This window comes from Pseudopodoces humilis, chromosome 1, assembly GCF_049639895.1.
Source record: "Pseudopodoces humilis isolate 2021_Gansu_Grassland_sample_001 chromosome 1, ASM4963989v1, whole genome shotgun sequence".
Classification (NCBI taxonomy): domain Eukaryota; kingdom Metazoa; phylum Chordata; class Aves; order Passeriformes; family Paridae; genus Pseudopodoces; species Pseudopodoces humilis.
Genome location: NC_142200.1, coordinates 132,242,499 through 132,262,317, shown reverse-complemented (window position 1 = coordinate 132,262,317; position 19,819 = coordinate 132,242,499). Strand labels below are relative to the sequence as shown.

Here is a 19,819-nt window from a genome sequence, read left to right as displayed (position 1 = left end):
CTGTGTAACCTATGAATGTTAAAAATGTTTTTACCTATGCTCAATTGAACTTTTTAATCTGTTTTAACCCATACTTAATGTAATTTTTTAAAAGTGCTTTAAAAAGCTTGCAAACTGTTGCTGTTTGCACTTGCCACAAAAATGGAAAAGTAGATGTCTTGTAACAACCTTCTAAATCCATACCAGGCCCCTGAATAGATGGTGTAGCTTCTTAAACTGCTAAGCAGGCACACCATTTTACAGAAATTAATAGCTGCTGCTGCTGAGAGCTTGGCATTTGTTTTGTTTTGTTTCATGGTTTGTTTTTTTTTTTGGAGCACTTAGAGCTCTCCTATACTTCTATTTATTTATGATTAAGCAGAATTTCTGATAAGTCCAGCAATAAATATTCCTGAAGAAAATGAGCTTTGCATACTCCAGCTTACCTGTCACTTGGAGCTCAGTGGTACTATTTAGAGAACTGAAAATATATTTTATAAAGAATTCTGGGGAAGGCAAACTTGCTTTCCCCATACAGACTCCTTGGAGAGCCAGAGTAAGGATCAAAGCAGCCAGGCGTGGAAGAGTGTTTTCATCAGCACCATCTCTGTCCATTATATCAGCATTTTTCTCCAGAGTGCTCACATCAACACACTGAAATCAGGAGAAAACAGCATGAAGACAATCCTGCTCACCTCCATTTAAATAATCAGTGACAGGAGGAGAAACTGGGAAGAACAATTTCACAGACAGCCAGAGTAGAAAAAAATGCTTAGATGTGAGGTGTAATTGCCAGCAGGACAGCTAATCAAAGGACATTTTCAGGAGAACAGGCATAGAATTAAAAATCTTGAAAACTTAACTCGGTGTCTAATGGGGAAAAAAATACAGTCCTTCATTTAGGTTATTTTTTTAGTGTTATTTTCCCACTGTTTCTATTGTTCCAAGTGTCCTCCTCAATTATATCTACATCTACTTCCAGAAAGTGGAAGGAAGGGGAGGAGTCTTTGCTAAGGCATGAGAAATTGGCTGAAATAATACAGATTTTAACTCTTCATCTCAAACTTCAGAAAGAATTCTTTAAATGTTTTTAGTTCCTTACCTATTCAATGGAATCATTAGTTTTTTATGGAGTGGTTATCTGGGGACAACATGGAAAGATATAATTTTGCAGATAAAGGGTGACTTTCCTGCTGGGTCACCTAATAAAAACAGTAGTCAGTGGTATACAACCATGTGTGTGGAAATCTGCAAACTCTCTCAGTTGCCCAGAAATTTATCCCCCTTTTCATATTTTCTTCCCTTTTTTCCTTTCTTGTTTATTTTCACTGAAAATGGTTGGATTTGAATGAAAAAACAACAACAAAAAGAACAAAGGCAAAAAAATTACTTGATTTTTTTTCTAACTCATATTAGAAAAATTAAAAAGTTGTCTAGATAAGCCAGTACAGTGGTCATTAATTTCATACATACTCATCTCTCCTTATGTAGGCCATAAATGCTTCAGAGAGGTGGCTGCCATTTCTTTTCCTGCTCATTCACGATATATTAAAATTTTTACAACCCAAAATTTAATCTCTCATTTCAAACAAGATATTAGGTGCTATGACTAAAGAAGAAGACATTTTCTGTGAAACCAAAGCACATAAAGAGCCACTAAAAATGCTGTTCTTCCATGACTGCCCTTCACCATTGGCTCTTTTCCACAACTCAAGTGTTGTGATTCCAAGTATTATGCTATTATGTTTTGTGTACCTTTCATAAAAGAAACCTCTTTTCCCTCAAGTCAGTTAGTGGTGAAGTCTCAGTTACTGGACAGGCTTGACAACTGATTATACTGCCAGCATAAACAAACAGAACCCTCAGTAAAGCATTTTATGGGTTGTTATTCTATCTTGACATTCCAAATACTCTCCAATGCCTCTTTACAGTTGCTCAGATACCATTGGAGTCCTTGGAAATCAGCACGTTCACCAAGACTCAGAACCAAAAGTACTGGTCAATGAATAATTTATGGTGGGAAACAACCACACAAAGAAGACAGAGAGAGGAACTGGAGGCCCTCAATATTCTGGACACAGCCAGGTCTCCTACCCATCTTCTTTTTATGCAGAAAACCCTACTACAGTAGGCTGTAAATTAAAATCTAATGAAATGAAAAGGACAAATTTGAGCTTTGTATAAACCAAATTTAACTCAATACATTGAACAGAACTAAGTGGCTATAAACAGGATCTCAACCTGTACTTTAGGAGTTATCTAGTCTAGCAAAAACCTATTTTATTGCCCATTACAAGGAAAAGTTTACCTTCAACTTTTAACTCCAGAATATTATTCTATTATTTTATAGATCTTATTTGAGATAAAGAATTCTAAACAGCAGTGAGAAAACTCACAGCATGTTTCCTGACTTAGAAACTATGATCTTAGCTGAAAATACTCAACATGCTTTTTTTTCAACTTTAAATTTAAGCTTATCTTTAACAATCTTTCTACAAGGCATATCCATGCTGGCAGATAATTAGTCACAAATGGATATGTTCTAACTGAAGGAAGCTATATCTTTGGACAGATTCCTCATTCTGTCTAGCTTTGGATAGATGTGGAAGTGTAGAACCTGGCAAGGATTTCATCACAGCAAAAATAATTCATTATTGCTCCTATACCAGCCAGTAATCTATCTGTTCTGCTTCATACCATTGAAACACTTCGACTTTGAACTCAAGAATATTATTCTATTATTTTATAGATCCTATTTGATATAAGAATCTCAAACAGAACCTTATAGATAGATTAGATAGATATCTCAAATAGATCTCAGATCACTGGTGGTGTATCTATGCGTATCTATGTGTATCTATGCTAACAAATATCAGAGATGAGAAAGTATTTTCTGTCCTTGAAGCCAAGCGCAAGATCTTGCATCTACACAGCTGGGATCTTTTCCATCTGCCCTAAGCAGAGCAACTGCATCTAAATTACCTATTAGGAATGGTCCCTAAAGTGCAGTATCTCCCCAACCACTTCACAGCAGACCCTGTGGAAGTGGCACATGGCAGAAACAAAGCATTAAAGAGCACATATGACACATTACCAGCGCTCAACCTGTGCTTGGACACTTTCATGTACCCGTCTTCTTGAGGACTGTGATAATGGCATAGTCTCTATACTAGCATAAAGGCATTATACCTTTTATAAAGATAAAGCTATTTTTACATATGATTTCCTTACCTGGTTTTCAGAAGTTTTAAAATGTTGCCTTACTGCAGCTAAAATATCTTCAGTTTCATTCCGTGAAAAATAATAACAGTCTTCATCATGTCTTAAACTAAGCATACTCTGTAGGTAAAATTTATAATCCTTATTATTCAAGCTGAATTCTGAAGAACACATATCTCTACGATGAAGAATGTAGTAGAGAAGAATAAGAGAAATTCTCTCAAATACTTCTTCACTGAGATGGTCTTCTAAATCTCCTCCAGCTATTAGTAACAAAGCATCTGGTTCAAGGCACTGTGAAGAAATAAAAATAAATGGAAATTCAACTCAAGTGACACCCTGCCAGGCATTTGCAAATACAGACAGGAAGGACAACAGGAGAATACAACTTCTATATTTAAGGGATCAAACCCAAAACTACACAGATGCAGGCTAATGGAATGGCAGGAGGGTGCAGGTAGTTCATTGCAGTTCTATAGCTGCAAGATCACACTGCGGATTTTTTTTGCAGAGCCCCTATTGTTTCTAAGAAAAGTCAAATGTCCTAGAGATGGAGTTTCAGCAACCTGGTCTATTGGAAGGTACCCCTGCCATGGTATGGGGAGTGGAATGACATGATCTTTAAGGTCCCTTGAAACACAAACCATTCTATGATTCTATTCCATAATTCTGTGATTTAGTGGTTTGAGACTCCCTACAATTAGGAATAATTCTGATCAATCATTGTAGAGAGCCAAAACCTTCTGCTGGCTTCAGAAGATTACACTTCTGGTTACAAATATATTATGAATTAGGGCTATTCATATTTTCATCTGTGCATTCTATATGTGTTTACATTATAAGATAAGAACAGTTGCTGAACTGTAGTCAATTGAGGCTATGTAAACAGAAGTTATACCATATTCAATGCACTTCTGAGAGACATAATTGAGCCTGTAATCACACAGCTATTTTTATGTTTCTCAGTGAATTCTGTTAAATGCAACAATGAGATCCAGTGTAGAGAACCAGCACAAGGTCTCAACCCCATTTAGTCCTTCAAATGCATTTCAAGAGGGACTGAAATTACATCTTCACCCTGTGCGGGCTTTACATCTGAGCACAGAATTTTTAATATGTGTGTGTGTGTGTATATATATACATATATGTGTGTGTGTGTGTGTGTGTGTGTGTGTGTGTACATATCTATCTATCTGTCTGTCTGTCTATCTATCTCTCCTTTTTTTTCTTGATATAAAGACACTTTATAGAAACTTTTGCCGCTCATACAAAAGTTAGTCTGTAAATTAGACCAGAAGACTAATAGAGGTCTATCTCAGGCTATGGCAAATAAGACACTGAAGTCCAAAATAAAGAATCTTTCTTGAAGAGATCTTGTAATTGATGTTATTAATTCTGTATCTGTTTTTTCTAACAAACTCCTTTCCTAGCACGTTATAGATTTGTCAGCTAATCTCCACAGTAATAGAGCATCTGAGCTGTACATTTCAGAGAAGAAACTATAACACATGAGATAACATGGGAGGATCAACACTGCATTCTAATAAATTAATGAATCCAGACAGAATCCAGTTTGTCAGAATAAATTTTTTGTGGCTACAAGCATGATGTGTTTGATGGGGCCCACCTTGTACATTAGGTCACCGTCCTACACTGAAGCTGGGTTAATGAAACAAATATTGTCATGTTCAGAAGCCAAAGTTCCTTGAAGGAACTGAGAGAGCTGCTACTTTTTAATATGAAGAATTCTAACAAAAATTCTCAAAATAATGAATCTAAATAGATATTAATAGCCAAATTAACTATTTCTATACATGAACTAGATTACAGTATGATTCATTGTATCCTGTCCTACCTACATTGCTTATCAAGGTCTTTAAGTTTAACTTTTCCTAATGCAAACTCTGAGAATTATTCTTTGGACTAGGAGGAATTTATTCTGTTTTCTGTCCCAAAGACCTCAAGTCAGTCAACCAGCCTTTATGAACACTCAGTAGTAATACAATAAACATACAGCATGAAGTGGAAGATTTTCAAATATTTCTGTAAGATTTTAAAATTCATTGAGGATAAATTACAATGAGTGCATTGTTTGCTCTTGCAAGTAAGATGACTGAAAACTTCTAATTAGAAGGAAGCAGATGCACTGTAAAAGATGCAGTTACTCCATAGTATATGGGTAGCCCATAGTGAGTGACCCTTGAAAAGATTTTAAGAGGATATGAAGTATTTTGTCACTTGGGTTTTTTTTGTTTCTTAGTTTGGGGGGTTTTTTGCTCCTACTAATATTTTTACAGGAATAACCATCCATCCTTGATTTAGAAATGCTTATTTCCTACAAAAAATAGAAGCCCAGAACTTGGGCACAGAAGCCTGAATTTCTTTTGTTTAGGTGGCCAGAAGTTCAAAAAATTTTTTTCTTACCAATGCAAGAAATATATGACTGTTGTGTACTTAGGAGATACAGAAATGGCGTTCAATAGCTGCCAGCCCCTGCCCATAAAGTCTAAGGGCCACTACGTAACAACAAAACAGAAGAGGGTCTAAAGAAAGTGTTAAACTTCACTGCTTTTAAATGCCCATTAGAGATATCATAAAAACCAAAATAAAGAAAAGAAAGTCTGAAAACAAAGACATGTGGTATAAATGGAATCCTGGATTTAGAAGGGAAATCGAATCTGAAATCAATTAGTGATTCCCAGCAATCAAGTATGAGGAAGAAAATGCCAAGCTAAGGTGGGGCATTCTGTTTCAAATTCTGATGAACATGAAGGATAGTTCTTCTTGCACAGTTTTTGCTGTCTTGGTTTACCAAACCTTGTTAAATCATCATGGAAGATTTCAGCAAAGTGCCATGTGGGCACCATGTGACTGAAAATGCCACGTATCTCATAAGGGTTTCCTGCAGAAAACCATGATCCTGTGGTGCTGGCACAGTAACACTGACAGTGTAGGGTGTGTGCAGTGTTTCTGACACAGAGAGCAGACGACATTGAGGAGTACTGAAAACAGTGAAAGTCCTCAAAGTCTTCCTATAGAAAATTTCCAAGATGAAACCTGAACAGAGCAGCAGTACTGACCAAAGTAAGCCCCAGATAAGTTTCTCTTAGATTTTGTCCATCCAAGGACACAGTGGGCAAGCTCTCCAAAAATACATTACAAATACAAGAAAATTCATGCCACTCAAAAAGAAAAACAAAATGGGCAAACAAAAACCCAGTCCCCTGTTTTGTGAAGTTTAGAAGAACTATATACCCAGGTTTAATACACTGTCAATTTTCAATCTGGGCCCATATCTGATGCACATTTGTTGCCCATGTGTGAATAATCTCCTTCATAAAAAAATTATCCATTTAGGTAATGACAGGCACCTACAATATATATGTATGACATTTCACATTTGGGCTTGTATGAAAAATGAAAGCATTTTTAGAAAGGGTCAATTAAGCGAGTGTCTGTCTACTGCAAAGGATAAAAAGATCCCCACTTCATTGGCTTGGCAGATTGCTTAGAACAGTACCTTGTAAAAGCATTCACCTTTCAGACCATCTTCGTAAGTGCGGTATAAAGTGACACTGCTGTATGTAGGTCACTGAACAGTTCCAGAGCCACAGTAATGAAAGCCAAAGCTGACCAAGCCCTTTGTTGTCCCTTTCAGCTAAGTTGCTCAGTAACACTGTCCCTGCCCTTTCTTCATTGAATCAGGACTGAGTTCTGAAAATATTCTCAAGCAGACAACCAATCCCTCTGTGTAACTGTACCCTGGACTACTTCCAGTTTCAATTTGGATTTGTAGATTCATTGTTGTGCCTTTCATTTTCCTTGACCTGAACTGCTTACAAAACCCTCCCCTTAATCTTGAATATTTCAGTGAAGTGGCACATAAATCTCAGACAATCCTGTCTGGGTTTTATTTTTATGAACTAAAATCCAGAACAACAAAAAAAGTGGCAGAACTAGTCCCCAGTGTTTACCTGTCTTTTCACAGTGGAAATCCTGTGCCACAAATTCAAGCTCATGCTTTTATTGTTAAACCAGGTTTCAGTGGGAAAATTTTTATGGGAAAACAAACACTTGGGAACTTTAAAAGGAATGTCTGTCATGTTTGGAATATCTCTTCATGAGTCAAACAATAAATAATAATAATAATTCAAAATGAAACAAAGCAGGGCCAATTTTTTTTGCTCTAACAAGTGTTTTACATGTTTAGGTATTGTATTCAGGGCAGTATCACTCTAACAAATGTTAGAACTCACTAATGATCCTGTAAAGATATCCCTCATTAATTGAAGCACTAACCAGATTACAATCCTCTTGCATGCCATAAATCCGCTGTGGGCACTCAGCTCTCTCCAGTAACATTTTGACCAGTTCTCGTGAGTGGTTCATGTGGAGCTCAGTGTTTTCAGCTGAGAGAATGCGTAAAACTTCCACCAGAGAGCCTCTGCTGGGAGGATTGCTGCCATCCTGCCCATGCTCTTCCCCAGGCTGTCCTTCAGCAATGAGCACGCTGAATATGAAAGCAGAACATACCACCCCAAGAGCTGGATGCTTGGTCAGAAAACACATCTCCTCTTCCAGCAGTGCGTGACCTGCACTGAATGTTGGATTGCTGTTTGCACTTCACAGCTTAAACTGGAAACCTGAAGAATCTGAATGGTAAAGGGGAAAAAAACCCAACCTTTTAATTAGTGCAAATGCAATATGTTCGAAAGGATTTATTAATTGGTCGGCTAAGCTGATTTGCAGTGACAAGCTGTTTTCTAACAACAGGGAGCCTGTAAGGGCTTTACAGCACAGAACAGCAGGAAACTAAGACAACCATGGCCTCAAAACTTCTTTAGAATTACCAACAAGAGGTTGTCTCAAAGTGCCCTTCCCTGCCTTAAAAATAGTCTATATCTTTCATTTCAGTGTTATGTTATTGCATTCACTAATAACTATTTTCAGTAAGAATAGAAAAATACCATGGCTTTGACTTTCATTTCATCATGAAAACACGTTTTTAGTAACAAAAAAAACCCCTGTAAATAAATATTTCTAGTCTAATACTAATATGAATGTCCAGTAATTATGTTACATAGCAGTAACATAAAGCAGGTCACATTGTCAAAACACTTTACCAACATTACTAAAATCCAGCTATACAGCACAAAAAAGAGAAGGAATAGGATGCACTTAAAAAATCAGTGACCACTACTCAGATGGAAGAATTACAAAACTGAGGTTAAAATTTCATTCAAAGAACTCAGTGAATAAACAAGACAAACAAGCTTAACTTGTTAACTCTAGGTGCAAAAGACATTTTGTACCATAAAAGACTCTCTTGTCACAATCCTTCCTAATAAATCACTCCTTCTACTTTAACAGTAATCTATCAAAGCATAAGCAATGTAAAAGAGTTTGTTTCTGTTTTCCACAGAAGTTTTGATTTTATTAATGGGCAGCGACATACATATTCAGATAGTAAGCCACATATACGTTCATCTTCTTTGAACTACAATATGATACACGTGTCTTATTTTAAAGGAAACTCTTATAATAAAGTATTTACAATTGAAAAAGAACTGTTGAATTCAAATGAGCATTTAGATAAAAGTTAATATATTTTTAGATATTAGGAAATCTTTTGGTGTTTAGATATATTTCACTGTTAGCAACTAAGAATATGCATTGTTGTTACAAGGACATTATAAGCATTTATTTCTAAATATTCTTTTCTTACCTTCTGAAGGGAAAAAGAATGCTTGTGTATCTAGCTTTGTGGCCTTCTGAATCCTCAGAAGTATTTAGCTGCTGGAAGTCCAATGTTTTTAAAATTCCTTGATGGTGCTCTGGAAGCTGGAGAGGATTACTTTATTGCTGCCTTGAAAAGTTTTCAGTTGCTATGGAGAGAGCTGCCCTTAAGGTAACAATGGAGGTGGATAGGAATTAGTACATGTTCTTCCTGTACTTGCAAGTTCTAAGCATTGCATTATTGAATTAATTTCACATATTCTAGTAGTTATGATTTTATGTAAATAGTCTATTTTAGAAGTACAAGTAGTGTAAAATCTACCAAAGAATGTATTTTCTTATGATGGGTAATATATGCAAGCACTCAATTGTTCTCTGTGTTACTAAATTATTTGATCAATTCTACAACAATCCTGAATTATTTTTTTTTTATTAATATATTACTACTTTTTGAAAATATAAGAACACAATAGAAATCTTTTCAAGCACATCCATAGAAAAATTATATTTTTTCTTTGCAAAACACCGCCCATAGAAAACAGCCTCTTTCATCTCCACTTATGCTGTGTCACATTTGCACCAACTGAAAAAGCTGGGATAGCTCAGCCTGTGGTGAAAAAAAATGCCATCCACCCACTCAGATTTTCCAGAGGGACGCTGTTACAAAGTTGACATTTATATCACCACGCCATTACAATATTACTGCACTGGAAGTTAGTGAAAACTGTCACGACTGACAGTTTTCTACAGAGACTGGTACACCACTCACATCATTCTCCCACCTTCCAAACCTTCCGTGCTGTTATAAAGGATCTCAGCTGGCTCAACAAATCCTGTGAAGCAGTAAGCCTGTAGTAATACAAACATCATAATTCTCTTTAAAGCTAGATTAACAAAAAATCCTGGGTTCTAAAATGTCTGTAATGTCCTAAAAGGTGGTGAGCTCAAAGGGAACAGCCTTGTTTTAGCAAGACTGAGAACTGACAACTGATGTTGACTATGAAAGAATTCAACTGACAACCCCAGCTTGAGGGAAGTGTAAAATGTAAACAAATGTTCTCAGAAATACAAAGTACAATTACATGTTCAGATTCTTGCATGATGAAGGCTGAATATTTAAAAAATAAGTCCTATTTTAAATATTCTTTTATTTTACTTTTCAATTTACAAAAAATATTTATCAAACTAACATTTCTAAATATATCATTTTATGTAAACAAGAATTACAGAAATTTTTCATATAAATATTTTTATGAGAATGAATTGAAAAGCAGAAACACATGATAATATGCATTTCCTCTGGCTTTTATGTAATTTGTACTGTCAAACAAAGCTAACCATGTCCAGATTTGTTCCACTCATAAAAATAATTCCTCAGATAATGGGGGAATAGCTTCCAGCATTTAATTCTGGGGATTGCTCAATCTCCAAACAAACATAAAATAGGTTTATCTGTATATAGTTTGATGTTTTGTGTATAAATACAAGTTGAAACTAAGAATTCATTCCATCCAGTTAAAGTGTACAAACAGAAGGTGAGTGGTTTCAGTTTACTGAGAAAAGCTAACATTTAAAAACACATTTGACGATTCACAACTACTGAAAACCTCTGAGAGATTTGCATAATAGTACTGGCTACAACTTAATTTAACATTTCTATTACAGAGAGAGATGGTAAAAAAACTAAAATATTCAGTACATTAAAAAACAACAGATAATAATTGGTACAGGCTAATGTGGTTGATCTCAAAGGAGAATTCACTTCCCTTTTTACGATTAAGTGTTGCAAACCTCTTCTGACTTGGAAATTAACTTCTCAGTGGTGGCAAAATCACTGACAGTGACTCAAGGCTCACCCTCTGCTTTTACTCTTGACACTGTGTTTTCAGTCATGCCACTGTCATTAAAGAACTATTCTGTCTACACAGCACTTGGATTACTTCTTCTGAACTAACTTCTGGCATCAGCAGTTGCTAAGTCTTCAAACCCTGGTGCAGCAGCATTATTCCCCCACTACCTACCCATCCTGAAGCTGTGCCAACTGATCAAATGGGACCACAATAATTACAGAGCTGTGCAGTAACATGCCCATTAGAAATTTACTAAAAAATTACAGATGAAAGCAAATCACTTACACAGTTTAATATCTTATAAACTCCCAATGCACCTATCACTAATATTGTAACTTATGTGTTATGAGACTAACATTTTGACTCAGATTTTCTGCATGAGTTTTGGAGAATTTTGATAAATGGGAAAAAAACTCCATGCACAATGCTCATAAGCCAGAGACTCTCCATTTACTGTAGAATGATAATATGCATGGAAGAAACAACCTCGAGAAGAACTGGAGAACTGGGATAACTCAGAGTGAAGTATATTACCATTCTAACATGAAAACAGACTCTATAGCAAAACCAAAGGTAAAATGAATTTTGTGATTAAATTAACAAATTTTAAAAAATATTATTGCATTTTACATTTACTTACATACCTTGACATGTTAAAGCAAAGACCTGAGACCAGAAATTTTCAGAAAAAAAAAATCAATATTTTAAAATTAATTTGAACAATTACCATACTGGGGAACTTACAAGAAAGTAACTGACTGCTGACAGGCATAGGTGCATGACCCAGGAAAAAAAGTAAAAGAAGAAATAAGATAAAAAGAGGAATGATAAAAATGTGAACTTCTCAAAACTCTATTTCATTACCAAATTCATGATCCCAGACAACTGCATATAACTTTCTTTCCACCCACAGATACAATCTTTTATGATTTAGAAAGCTCATAGAGTAATAACTTATGGTCTTAGTGAAAAAGGAGTGGAGGCAATTAAGAAATGGCATAACTAGACATAGAACATGAAGCAAGGCTTCTCTGGCTACAGGGGTTTATTTAGTTTGTTAATCTTCATTTTAAGCAAACCAGTAAGACTAACTGAAGCTTATCTGGTTTCTCCCACCTTCACAACTGCTGTGAGAACTAAGACAAGTTTCCCATTCACAAATGCCATGGATAACTGCACTCTGCAATTTACTGGGTTTCAAACAGTTGGTGAATAAATTGCATAGGAATAGGAAAACTCTTTAGAGGACTCACTCTGAGATGGCAAGGGCATTTGCATGAGCCCTACCAACATGACAAATAGCTTTATTTTAGTTTTACAGTAGAATGGGAAAAGACGTAGGCATAATTTTTGCAAGACCCCTGCTGAACTTCACATCATACTGGGAAATGCAGCTATATAGCTCTTATTTCCTCAATACTGTGTAACTTGTTTTGTTGAACTAAGCAAATGCATTTTTTTCCTTTTTTACTAATTGCAGCAATTATGGCAAATAGTAGAGAATCCTCTGGCACTGCAGATTTCCTCCATGTTATTAATGTGATGTGTGCACATTGTATAATTACAGCCATAGGCAGCATATTGACATATGAAAGAACTACATTTTGCATGTAATTTGTGTAGAATTTCAATACATGAAGTATCTTTGCCAATGTAATGCCAGGGTACCGTAATCAAAAATGTCAGTACTTTAAAATGACCACAGTCATTAAGCTTTTTTGGCATCACATGCCAATCTTAACAATTTCACATATATTAAAGTTGCCAATGAATTAAAATAAATTCATATTATTGAAATTATCTGAGTTACATGTATTAGCGCATACACACATATATATATACACACCTGAAACAAATCTTGTTTTAGTTCAAGATTACAAAATTCACTTGTCAGCAGAAAGTTTTCAAAGAAATCTATTTACATTAAAGTAGAACAGCAAGCAAGAAAGAAGTTATAGATTACTATACACTCTGAGCCAACAAACCTTCTTACATTTTAAGAATTATACCTCCAGAGGTGCCTTTTCACTTTTTTTCAATATTGCAGAATTAAGGTGACATTAATTGTCCTAAAATATTGCTGTCATAAAAACTACTTTGAAATGAAAATGTTCATTTATATGGAAAGTGTGATCTAAAGCTCAATTAATCGTCTCCATCTGACTACAGACTTCTCCCTCACACAATCTCTTTATTGCTAACTATCTGGTTGTGTTTAAAGTAAAACAGGAGAAAAAACCCAAATACATTTGGATGTAGGGATAACCATCAAGACTATAGCAATTATTATCAAGAACTTGGTCAGAACAGGAGATATTAGTATCCTTGGTATGAAAAAAAGGAGGTTCTGTAAATATAGATACAATGTTGCTCATTTTTTTACTTAAAGAATACGTAGATTTAAAAAAAAAATCGTTCTTGTGTTTATTATTCTTAGGAGCATTAGAAGCCTAACTTTTGTGAAGGTATCTAAACGTTAAAGTAGAGTTACTAGACCACTAACTCAGCTTCAGTTATCTGACTTCCTCTTGTACTAAAGAGATGCAGAAATCACTTTCTAAGCTTTTCACTGCCTATTGTATGGTTTTGTTCTGCAGCATTATCAGACTGTTATGTGTACTGTTTCTCTGCTGTTCATTTAGATTTCCAAAGAAATGGGGCTCAAAAACTGAGTTATCTTACTAAGAGTGTCTTACCCGGTCCAAAGCATTTACAGTCCAATCATGTACGTTACACTATTAATTTAAATATCCCAAATGAAATATTGTGTAGTATTATAGAGAAATTGAGATAACAAGTGATTACTCTCTTGTTTTTTAAATTATGACTCAGTGTTCAGTTCTAAAGAAATTCTCACAATACGGAAGAGTCATTTCAGGCAAAAAACCTGTGTTCTGAGAAATGACTGATGTTTCTCAAGGTCTTCTAGTCTACCCAAAAAAAAAATGAAAAATATAAGTTTCTGAGTCATTAATAGAATCCAAAATGAGAGAAGTCAGTTTCTTTTCACCTCATTGTCTTAAATTCAGTATGTAAGTGGTACCAACAGTAAGAAGAGCTTAGAGAATATTTGACTGATTAGATGGGCTTCAAGTAACAGATACTGAAGCAATAAAGGTGAAAAGAAAAAAAAAAAAGAAAATCCTAGAATGGAAGGACAATGAAAGAACCAGAATTGATAGAAAATAATTTAGCCAAATACAAATTTCATTGCATGACAGTGATCTTACTTCTACCTTTATTAAAACTACTGACAAACCACTATCTCTCCCATATAACATGGTATATTCATTGTTCAAAGGCTGGGTAACAAGAGTACTGAGAAGGGAGTTCATAATAAGAAATGTTTGTACTTTATGAAAGAAACTTTTTCATTTTAAAAATAATTTAAAATAAAATGTTTCTTTCTATATAACCACAGTTTGCCTGAATACCAGTATTCACAATAAATGCACATATGCAACCATTAGATTCTAAATTAAATGCTTGCTTTTTTCTAGCCTATAAGAAACATACAGAAAATACAAAATTAACAACTATTTTAACTTTGAAAATACAGCTTGAGTTAAACACACCATATATCATTGTAGAATTGTTCTGACAAATTTAGAGACAATTCCTTTTTTTATCATCAAGAGGACACACTGTTCATTCTGCTCAGTGCTGGCCACAGAATTCTTTGTATCACTAGGTCCTAGAAAAGAATTTCTGTAGGCATCTGTAGGTATCAACTATTAGTTCAGTGGACAATCCACTTCTATTGGTTACTGTAGCCTTTAATTTGAATTAGGCTGTATATATTTTGGTGGGTCTATGGCAACTATAATTTTAGAAAATCCTGAAATGCTACCTTCAAAGCTATGCTATGCTATAGCTATGCTAAAGATAAGCTCAGCTTAAAGCTAACAAATTGATTAAGATGAGGTAAAAAGAGCAAGAGCTAGAAATCCACACAAGTGTAAGTTACTTCTTAAAAAGCAAAACAGCAATCTGCAGCACAGTGACAATTTGGTACCAATACTCTCTCTACAAAGATTTTTCAAGCCTTCTCTTCTGCTGAACAAAATCTTCCAAAAGTACAGAGATAGGATTTATCTTCTTCTTTGCTCCTAATATCTCCTCTCTATAGATAAGGACAATAAAAAATCTGTTACCAAAAAAAAAAAAAAAAAAAAAAAAAAAGAAAAGAAAAATAGAATTCAGGCAGTCTTGAATTGCAGTCCATGCTAACTCTCTTCTAAGCAAGTGCTTGTACTTTGATTTAGCAGTGAGCAAGCTCTCGTGTGCTACGGATTTATAGTGGAGGGTTCAATGTGAGTAGCTTGTGAACACTGAAAGCAGAAACTTTACTGGAGCTTAGGGTCTGCTACAAGCAGCTTATCTGTTTAGTGTGACATAAACCAAGCCTCCTGCACCTCTGATTTTGCTGTAGTTCTTGTTCCTGCACTACCTTCCACACACTTGGAAATAGATTTTGAATTATACAAGAAGGAAGTTTATTCTAATCACCCTTTCCCCACCATCTTTTTTAAACATACACCAGCTCCACCCCCCGCCCCAGGAATTTGGAAAACCATAATTATAAAGTGTAATCTTAATTTTCACATTTTATTTAGATGAATTTAAAGTAACTAATTATCAAAAACTGGATATGCTTTCTTACATTTAACAATATACAATCTGCAACCCAGTGTGAGGTTCAAAGTAGCCAAGTAGAACAAGTCAATGGCTGGCACTCATAAGCTTGAAAAAGAAAAACTAAGTGGATTAGTATGCAGAGCATTAGGGCATTGAAGTAATTCTCAAAATTAACTCCCTACAAGGAGAGTTGGGGGATTTTTTTAGCAGAATTTTATTTTTTAAAAAATTGTACTTTTTTGTCCAGAAATCTTAAAAATAACTAAAGAGGAAACTGAGGCAATTTTATAAAAGAGGAAGATAAAAACTCTTCATAAACCAGTGACAAAGTGAAGAAAAAAGGTAATGTGAGTCTGTATGCACTTTCAGATGGAGAATGGATAGATGCAATGCATCGGTTTTCCTCCCCATCTTCTGAGTGATGACTCATTGCACTGTTTCTATGCTTGCTTTTGAGGGACATGGAACTCTTCTGCAAATAAATTTTGCCAGTAAAAGCCAATAAATGACACTGGTGCATTGGCTGTCTTTACAAGTTTCTGTGTATGTATTAACTTCTGTTTGCTCTCTTACTGCAGGAAGGAATCTGAGATACACCTGTCAAAGACTACTGTCATTGAAAGAGGAAAATACATGTGTGTGAGAGGGAAAAATAAACCCTGTTCCCTTTTGTCATGCTCCTTCATGTTATCTCCTCTTTAACATATTGATAAAGCTGAATTAAATCTTTCAGAATGCAAATTTCTAAGCTGACACCCTTAACCTGCTTGCAACTCTTTGGTCTCTAATCTAAATATTATCTCCAAAAAAATAGTTCCAAAAAGCTTTTTAATATATGCATGGAAACTATTAATTCTCTTTCACCCATATTTTTTTTAAAGCAAACACTTTGCAACCTTTATAATTCATAACTGAGTATAGTCTTAATTATCTTTTCTCTTTCTTTTATTTTCATTTCCCCCCCTCATTTAAAAAAGGAGGGGTTTTTTGCTTTTTTTCAGTGTGATCTCTGAATAAGTGAGGCTAAAGCTGACAAGATCTGTGTATTTAAGTTGGGTATTATCTAAATTTGCAGCATATGGAAGGATCTGAACTAGTCATCTTAGGATCCTTGTACAGTCATTGGAGACTGAGGCATTTTAGGAGGCAGTTTGTCAGGCCTATTCCACAACAAACTTCTGGATGAGAGGAATTGTATAGTAGCCTCTGTAATTATAACACCCTTGACAGCTAAAAGAGCCTTGAGAGATTGCCTTTGCTGTAGACATCTGTATTATCAATTACATTTGCCAGTGAAATCCCTCCCTGTCCCTGTATGAATTCCCTCATTCCTTTCACTCCAGTACATTATTACCAATTTTACTACTTCTAATATATCTGACAGAAGAGAAAAAATCTCCAAGATTCCTGCAAGTTTTGTGCAAAACAAGGGCTAGAAAAAGCATTCTACTAATACCTACATGCAGAAAAGCTGCAGACACAGGACTCAGCTATAGACATGAAATAAACAAAAAGAAATGCTATGAAAACCATAAACCATGCTATTAAAAACAAATCCAAAGAAAAGATCCAAAGCCATTGTACACAAACATCTTCATTGCATCTGATACTTATTTAATTTATAAAGGCTTTCGAATATTTTTATATTCATAAAAAAGAATTCACTGATTGTGAGGCAGTATAACAGGATGTTGACCACTAGAATGTAATGAAGCAATCCCTAATAAAAAACGCATCTGTAGAAGGAGTAATTTATGATCTCAGAAAAAAAACCCATGTCCATTTGCTAGCTGAGAACCAGATCTCATATCACTTGTTCAAAGAAAAATAAAAATTTTACAGGTAGAAGGTTCAGGGATTTTTTTGTGAAGTGAAAACCACAGTAATTCAAGTCCAGAACTTAGAAACTATGTATGAAAATAATTTTCTCTTATTAATGACAATAAATGCTGACATCAACATCATCAAGAAGACAGAAATAAGGGATTAACTCAGTTTTAACTTTTTTTTTAACTCTTTGAGCTACACTGTATTAAAGATTATAAAAGTAGACATCATGAAATCACCTCCTTGCTACACCATTTTACTACTGCTGCCCTCTGCTGCACGGAACAGTTTCCATGTGTCTTTATTTCATATTAAGCTGGTGAATGACTAGTTTTAGAAGTGTAAGTGCATATGCCAGATTGCTTTTGTTTATCCCTCTAACTTGCAATGAAGTTTATTTGGCAGCAAAGGAATGTGAATTTTACAGTAGGACTCAAAATTGTCAAAGTAAATAAATGATTATCGAAGATGATATATGATACAATGAAAAAATATATTCTCAAATTTGTTTTGCAAAGTAGAATGACTTACTCCAAGACGTATTTTGACTCAATTAAACATGCTGCAATATCCATGACATTAATTTTAATGTCTTTTTAAATGTCATCTCTCAATGAATGTTATAAATGAGGAGGCAGTAAGAACAGAAGATCCAACATGAACAGTCTATGAACAGTCCACAGTACAGTTTGTTTCCAACATTTTCTTACTTTTTTTTTTAAATACATCCATCCATCTGTACATCTCAGAAGAAAGTGCTGCTCTTCCATACCATACTCCCAACAATAATAAACCTATTTCCTGCAAAGATGTAATTTGCACTGCAGGGTAGCCCAGTTGTATTGTGACGTAACACAGCTTTGAAAACACACCCTCAATTAGGTACACATCCAACTTCTTATGCATTTAGGTAGTAAAAGGCATAGATAGATATGATGCTTGTCACAGACTCTTTAAAATTGCCTAAAAACGAAACATTTTTAGTTTTACAGCACAAACTGCTTAGCTTAGGCACATCGGTAACTTATCCATATTCACAAATTATGAGGCATGTTTTCTTCCTGTACATTTTCTGAAACACCCATGGTTTTGTTGAAAACCCTACAAAAATCCATGGCTTTTGTCCATTTTATTCTGTTTAATAAGGCACAGTATTTTAAATTACCTTTTTACTGGAATGAGCAACAAGCTCCAAGGCAAACCATATGAAAAAAAGGATGGAAAATGAAATTAAATTAATAACCCAGAGCAGAGGACCATAAGGGCTAAGAAAAGCTCTACTGGCCTTAAGCATTGTTTTACCTTGCTCAGCATTATAACACAGCAACAGAAAATGCTATTTAGACAGTGCATGCAAGCTCGACACTGTTTGGGGTCCATTCCCCTCACACCCAGCACAAGCAGTCATTAGAATGAGCTGTTAGAGAACACACCCATCACTGTTGCCTTTACTAAATGCTCATAAACATTTTCCACACATATAGTTAATCCATCTTTGCACTGCCTTTATAAGATCCTGTGCTAAAAATTTTTTGAAATTCCCTACCTCATGTGTAAAATAGGATTTTTTTTCATCCCTTTAAAATCAATTTCCTCTTAAATTTTCCTTACTAAGTTTTTAGCCTACTGTAAAATTCAATCAATGACAGTTCTGTATCCATTTCACAAACTTCCTGATTTTGTAAATATTACCAATATCTCTCATCATCTTTTTTCAGTCCAGATTTAGGTATTTTTTCTCTAGCTTCTCTCTCATAAGAGAGTTGTTCTAGCACTAAATAATTTTGCTTTCCTTTGTATCCAATCAAACCCCATGTTCTCCCCACTTCAAACAATACTCAAAATGTCAGTAGGACGCTATACTCCTCATAGCTGAAATTGAATGTACTTACATTGGTTTTTTTAGCAGAACTCGCAGAATCTTTTTTTTTTTCTCCTGTATTTCTAAGCCATTACTAATAAAAGGCATTTGATTTAGTTTATCACCTTAATATAATACAGATCCTGGAATCATACTTGTTTTGTAGGTCATCTTAACATTGGTGTGGATGCATAAAGACAGTAATCTGCAGCAGTTTTCACTATTCTTCCACATGTTCTGCAAGGTGCCTGGCTCTAAAAATCGAAAGAAAAACTTGTGTGCAGGTGGGGAGGAGGTCGATAAGATAGCGTGATGTCTGCTAAAGTTTATGATTAGTGAGGATGAGGACAGGAAAACACCTACCTTTTTTCCCAAGAGTCCTGTTTCACAGCATGTGCTTTACAAAAAGAAATTACAAGGAGCTGCCTCTTGCTGCTGACATGGGAGTAAGCTCTATGAATTCATCTGGTGACCGGTTAAGCATTTTACAGGAATTTACTCAAACTACAAATAAACATTGCTTGGATTTACCAGATTTGCACATAAACGATGCCTCCTGTATTCCTCAAGAAATCTTGTTTCTAAGCATTTTCTTTGTGTCCTGGGGCACTTTCTGTGTGAGCCCCTCCCAATGCTGTGCCTGATGCACCCCTGGACATGGTTGGCCCTTGGGCACTGCTGACTCATGTTTAACTTGCCATTGCTAACT

The 19,819-nt window shown here is 35.1% G+C and overlaps 1 protein-coding gene across 3 annotated transcripts in view; it reads right to left on the bottom strand.

Annotated features, from left to right (window-relative positions):
• Window positions 1–9,063, bottom strand: part of SLC39A12 (solute carrier family 39 member 12) — a 35,228-nt gene extending 26,165 nt beyond the window's left edge. For 2 of the 3 annotated variants that reach the window (XM_005518755.2, XM_088058142.1), the window contains exons 1-4: window positions 8,924–9,063; window positions 7,498–7,850; window positions 3,211–3,492; window positions 426–633 (exon numbers count right to left, since the gene is read on the bottom strand). In XM_005518755.2, coding sequence (XP_005518812.2) covers window positions 426–633; window positions 3,211–3,492; window positions 7,498–7,767 — 760 coding nt within the window. In that variant the 5' untranslated portion in view covers window positions 7,768–7,850; window positions 8,924–9,063. The remainder of the gene's footprint in view (window positions 1–425; window positions 634–3,210; window positions 3,493–7,497; window positions 7,851–8,923) is intronic. The other variant, XM_088058144.1, reaches the window with a different exon arrangement.
• Window positions 9,064–19,819: the final 10,756 nt, after the last annotated feature.